At 25.6% G+C, this 6,592-nt stretch overlaps 1 protein-coding gene across 1 annotated transcript; it reads right to left on the bottom strand.

Annotated features, from left to right (window-relative positions):
- Window positions 1–865: 865 nt before the first annotated feature.
- LOC100205405 (arginase) lies at window positions 866–2,541 on the bottom strand. The gene has a single exon (XM_065812227.1). The coding sequence runs from the start codon at window positions 1,945–1,947 to the stop codon at window positions 949–951; it is 999 nt and encodes a 332-aa protein (XP_065668299.1). The 5' UTR covers window positions 1,948–2,541; the 3' UTR covers window positions 866–948.
- Window positions 2,542–6,592: the final 4,051 nt, after the last annotated feature.

The raw sequence follows: 6,592 nt of genomic DNA, 5'->3' as shown, positions 1-6,592 counted from the left end.
CAACTCAAGTATTTATTACATCTTTTAAATTTTTTATAATTTATTTGTATAACACATTACAAATAAATAAAATTTGTGAAAAAAATAATTAAATCATATGTTGCGTTTAAATGTTTTGAAAGATTTAAGGAAAAGCAAGCTTAGAATAAAGGAAAGTGATGGTAAAGCTGCTGGTTTTATTTTTGTTTTGTAGTTTCAAAATATTGGACAACGTTAAAACAAATAAACAGATTTAAATAGTCTAATTTAAATATATCTAAATATATTTATTTGGCACGCTATTTCTAAATAGCGTGCCATAAGTCTCCTCGTTAAGTTAGGTTTGGAGTCAGCTGAAATTGTTACTTCTTTTTTTTTTTAATAACTTTATGTATTATTATACGGATATAATCTGATGCAGAGGTAGAGCCTGGTACTAATAAAACAGAAGTAAAACACGCGTAAAGAGATCTTTAAAAAAACACACACGCAAAATGTTTACTTAATCAAATATATTTTTATTGGTTGATAACTTAACGGTTTAATTGGTTTGATGAAATTTTAAATTTTATTTTAGTTCAGTCAAAATCAACTTCGAGGACAAAGGAGTAATTGTAATAATTTTACTCACTCATTGTAATAATTTTATAATAAATAATGGGACTAAAACTATTTATTATAATAACTTTATATTAAATGAATGGATTAAAAAGTTTACCAAAAAAAGAGCGTTTTAATTTTATTTTCGTTGAATATAAAAATTGGGAAAAAAATTTGAATTTCAACTATTTTTTAATCTATTTATTTAAAGCCATACTAAGTATAATATCTTTTAAAAGTAGTAAGCCTTAAATAAATTTGAAAACCACATTAAAACAACAACAACAAAATTTTTTATACTTTATTTGTTTTTTAAACGACCTAATTTTATAATATCTCATTATGTTTATTTATATTAAGTTACACCATTTATAGCAATGTATCTCCAAGTGCTGAAGCACAAAGTTCAATAGCCAAGCAAACAGTTTCTGTGCCTTTAATTAGCTTATTATCTCCATGAAAGTATTCTTTTTCTTTATCAAGTAAAGGATTTACCTCAACAACATCCATACTGACAAATAGACCAGTACTTACAACCTCTCTTAATATATAGTGAGCTTCTCTGTACAATAAGCCACCTCTAGCTTTTGTTCCCGTTCCGTAAGCTACTGTAGGATCAATACCATCTACATCATAGCTAATATGAATTGGGTGATCAACTCCATCTTTTCTGAAATACTCAAATGTCTTCTCCATCACTCCAGCGATTCCATATTTGACTACATCATGCATTGAGAAGCATTTAATTCCATGTTTTGCAAGTAAAGTTTTTTCTTCTTTGTCAACATCTCTTAAACCAATTATGACAATATCCTCTTTTTGTAAGCAACTTTTAAACCAATCAAAACCAGGAACACTTCCGTCAGGAATCCAACCAAATAAATGAGCAACAGGCATTCCATGGTAATTTCCACTCGGAGAAGTCTCCGGAGTATTGCAATCTGAGTGTGCATCGATCCATATTACCTTTAAATCTTTATAAACTTTTTTCAACCCTGAAATGGATCCAGATGCACACCCATGATCACCTCCGAGAGTAATACAAAATTGTCCTAATTCTGCAATCTCTGAAGTTGTGTTGTGTAGCTTTTCGTTAACTGCGCCAATAACATCTGCGTTCTTAAAATCGTTGAACTTGTATATCTTTGATGGGCGTTCTTGTATTTGAATGTTTTCGGTTTTGATATCTCCTTTATCTGAATAGTCCCAATTTAAACTTTTAATGACTTCTAAAAGCCCACCACTCCGAATTTTTTCCGGGGCAAGTTCTACACCTGGTAAATTTTGCCCCTCTTTTACAGAAACTCCAACAATTCCAACAGTATTAGACTTTAAAAACTTATACTGCTTTTGTATTGCTCGTATCATTTTTTTTATGTATTATCCTGAAAAATGAAAATAAAATTATAGTATAATCATAAAATAAGTTAAAACATAATGTCGTAAAATAAAAGTTACTGCTTAGTTAAAATTAATTAAACCGATCTAAAGCAAACATAACTATTATTAGATAAGATCAGATTAAACATGGTGTAAACCCAATTGTATATTTTTTTTAAAGCTCAAAAATCGGAACCATCTTAGTTTGATATAACTTTATTATTGAAGCCAACTCGCTCGCTCACTCGCTCTGCAAAGTTTAAATAAATTTTAAAAATAAATTATTTTCAGAATTTTACTTAAGATTCATTAAATTACTGGAAATTCTTAATAGTTTTAACTGTTTCAAGCAATAACCTTTTAAAGTATTAACTATAATATTTAATCTAATTTGATATTTGTTACTTTAATAGAAAAAACTTATTGAAGAATAAAAATTATAAATCATATCAGTAATAGATTATCAAGTTTTTATTCTATAAAAATAATAAAAATTAAAAAATAATAAAAAATATCTTATTACAACTTGTTCATTTAAAACTTTATCAAATGAGTTCTTTACAAGCAAATAACACATCAAAATCCCCTAACATATTAATGAATCAATACTTATGAATAAAATTGTTTATAAAACTAGTGTCCAGGAGAAAATTTCATTAAAATCGTTTAATTCTTTTTTAATAAAATATTGCATTCTGTTGTTCTCTTTAAAATCTTTATAATTCATTATATTTAAGAAAAGATTTTATCATAAATTGGGTTGTTTTTATTTATACTTTTTTGTATTTATATAAATATATTTTTATAAGATTTTTTTTTTTTTACCGAATTGTATAATATAATATTAAAAGAATAATATTATCAAAAACTCTTCTAAAAAAAAAAATTAATTTTAACACACGATTCTTAAAGTTATCATTAAGCAAATTATCTACATGTTATCTAAAATCAAAGCAAAAAGATAATTTTTTTCAAAGTTTTTAACAAAAACAAAAAAAGGGTTTGAATTAATGAAAGAATTTAATTAAAAAGCAAATTAAAAGCAATTGAACATTAATTTTCAGGTACTCTCTAAATGTAAGACTAAATATTAAAAATATTTTCAAATCATAAAATTCTTTAAAGCATTTTAAAGCATTAAATCTAAATAAAGAATTATTATAATAATTATTTTAAAATACAATACAAATTATATTTGAATAATATCTTGGCTTTCTTTTCTTCCTTTAATTCCTTTCTTACTTCATGATTGTTTTTTATTTCTATTGATGTTACTGCACCTGGACGTGTTTTTATTCCAGCTTGTCGCTTTTCTGATTGAGCATTAAACACTCGTAGCTTTCATACGATCAATTGCATTTTAAAGTAGATTAATTTCAATATCTTTTTTTATGTTTAACTTTACAAGCTGTAAAGTATTTTTATTAAGATTTTTTATTTAAATATTATTCTAAATCAGTTATTCAGTTTTCTTTTGTGACTTTTCAAAAATTTACCTCTATTACTTTTATTAAATAATTTTATATTAGAAATTTTTAAAACTTTGCTCTGTTTTTATTTATTTATTCAATTATCTTAATTTCAATTCTAATTCAGACTCTTGGTTTACACTTAAATCAACATCATTTTTTATTGTTAACTTACTAGCAAATCCATTAATATTTCAAACTTTTTAACTATTATAAATTTTAACCTAACCGAAGCATTAATTTTAAATAAGGTAACTTTTAAGATTCTGGTTTTAAAATTCTTTTTCTTTAGCTTATTTTTTTTATTTGGAAACCATTTAAATTATCTAAGTTGTGTAACATAAAAATGTAATATTCTATTACAAATGCAAAAATATTTTGATTTTTCTTTCTTTTGGTTTGAATCTAAAATTTTTTCAGGTATTAGCATTTACATGAATATATTATGAACCCTTGATCATAGAAATTTACAATTTCAGCAGAGGAAAGCAATGTGAAAAGATCAAATACTTTATCTTCAGCTAGTTTAAAATATATTGAATTAACATTCTTATTGCATCTAACTTTTTATATTTGTTGCCATTGTGCCAACTTTTGTTGACGTAATTATTTAGCCATTTTAGCTGCATTTGTTTTTATAATTATTTAGACATAAGTTAACCCATTAGAGTGATATTATCTTTCTCTCCTTTATCTCTTCAAATGCGTCATTATGATAAAACTGATTAACTTCATTTGCTCGTTAAATAACAATGTTCTTCGTCTTGCAAAAGAATTTTGGGATTGGATTTTTTCATTTGTAAGACGAACATAGTGAAGCAGCAACATGGGAGCTGTTTTTCTCTATATATTGTTTAATAAATTTGTAATATGGCTTGCAATAAAACAAAATCTAAATGCAAAATTCAATTTAATACAAACAAAAAAATTAAAAAAAAAAAAGTTGTATCAGTAAAACTATTGAATAAGATTTAACGATATAAAAACCAGTTAAACCAACTTCAAACAAGTAATTAAACAGGTATTCAAGTGTATCAATAACCACGCTACTGTTCAAGTTTGCGTTTTAGTTTAATACAACTGCAAAATATCAGGGTTTTAAAAATTACGAAATTTTAGTGTTGTATGTATTTATATAGTATTATTGAGAAGTTAATAAAACAAGCATTAAGTTTATTAATATTGTTATTTTTTGAAAATATCAAAACAAAACCGATTTATGTCGTATTATTGAGACTGCAATTAAGCAAGCTTTAAGTCTATTAATAGTGTGCTATTATGAAAAAATCAAAACAATATGTATTTATGTCGTATTATTGCGATTTTAATAGAACAAGGAACTTTTTTAATAGTGATACCTTGTAATAGTAAATCTTGATGCAATAATAAGCTACTATTATGAAATATGTTGCTTGATCTAAGGGTAGAGCGAAGGTGCGGTTGATTTAGGCGCCTAAAAAATCTTAACAGTATTGTTTTTATTGTAAAAGCGCTTTTACAATAAAAACAATACTGTTATAAGACTCTTTTGTAATGAAAGCTAAATATCTTTAAAAAATATAGTACTTTGAAAACGCACAAAATATTTATATTTTATATCAAAATTGAAAATATTTATTTTATAGCACCTTCTTATCAACAATCTTATCGCTTTTCATTGCGTTGTCAAAACGCAATAACCTCGTTTACACGCGCCGCAGTTGTGTTTCGACAACGTTAAAACAAGTTTATTTTGTAAATTCATATTTTCAAATGTAGAATTGATTCATTAATCAACTTTATCAATTTTGTTTTAACTACTGTTTTAACTACGTTAATTTAACGTTTTACATTAAATTAAATTAAAGGTTGAGTAATTAAAAAAGAAATAATTCGTTCCCAATATTTTACTCGATAGTAATATCTATATCTAAAAATTATCCGAAACAGAAAAAATCCGATTAAAATTGTTACAAACTACTTTAAAAGCCAAATACAATGAGTCTATACTTAGGCCGTAGCCTGTCTCTAAAGTTGTATTCTGGCGAGATTTGAGCAAAAAATGAATTGTTTGAAGCAATCAAACCTGTTATCGGTGGATTAGCCTTTAACGAAGCGTTAATTTAGGTAACTTAACGTTATCTTTAGGTAACTTAACGTTATCCATTGACAGTGCAGAATAAGAGATTATGCACAAACAAATAAAAAAAAATCTCATTCTTTAGTTAGATTTTCAGATATAAATAAGACATTTACTTAATTTAAAGCCATAACACGTCAGTTTTCTTTGGTTTTTAAATTAATTTACTGATAAAATTATCTGCCTAAGAGCCAAAATTTTTTAATAAAGTTCTAGTTGTTGTAAAAAGAAAATTTAAAATATTTAAAATAACAACTTGTAATAAATATAATTTTGTAAGAAAACACATGCAAGTTTAAATGTACGCGTATACATAATGTTTGATTCATAGGTGTAACGACGTTATAACGATGCTTTAAAAACGCCATAACATATCTTTAGCCGCATCAAATCACATCTTAGAAATGACTTTGCTCACGAGTATCTTAAAATTAAAGGTTTTTAAAATCACGAGTTACATATATATTGAATTTCAACATAAACTAATAAATATAATTTTAAGTTTTAAAAAGATCATAATCAAGTGAAAAATTATTTAATTTCATATTTAATTTGATTTTTGTATTAAATACGGTGATCATGGATTCTGATAATCTGCTGATACCTGATAGCTGACCCTTATATGTGGTAATAGATTATGCGTCAAGGTAACATGTGAAGCAAATTTAAAAATCTTTATATTTTGTCCGCGGGAAAAATATTTAATTTGAATGTTTAAATTGATTTTCTGCTGCCTAATCTCTAATAACTCAAATTCTATCTGAGTTATTAGGAGAGAGTTAAGTTTTATTATAGAGAGTTAAGTTTGAAGCGATTCTTTGAAGATGCTTACTGTTGAGATTGATTATGCATAATCAACAATTTTCGGTTGTGCTCTAGATGATTATTGTTTCGCTTATACATTAAACAATGAAAATTTTGATGAGCGGTTTCAATAGATTGTTCGTCATAGGTCATAAGGAGGATCCTTTGTGACTGATAAAACCTTTGATATGGTACACCTTTTGAAGTTTTCAGTATTTTTTTGATGAATGATGAACCAAAA

Source organism: Hydra vulgaris, chromosome 12 (genome assembly GCF_038396675.1).
Source record: "Hydra vulgaris chromosome 12, alternate assembly HydraT2T_AEP".
NCBI classification, from domain to species: Eukaryota; Metazoa; Cnidaria; class Hydrozoa; order Anthoathecata; family Hydridae; genus Hydra; species Hydra vulgaris.
The sequence above is the reverse complement of the archived record's forward strand: the minus strand, read 5'-3'. Positions and strand labels throughout refer to the sequence as shown.

What these genes read in the sequence shown, in the direction of transcription:
- LOC100205405 (XM_065812227.1), bottom strand. Translation starts at nt 1,947, where the DNA reads ATGATACGAGCAATACAAAAGCAGTATAAGTTTTTAAAGTCTAATACT.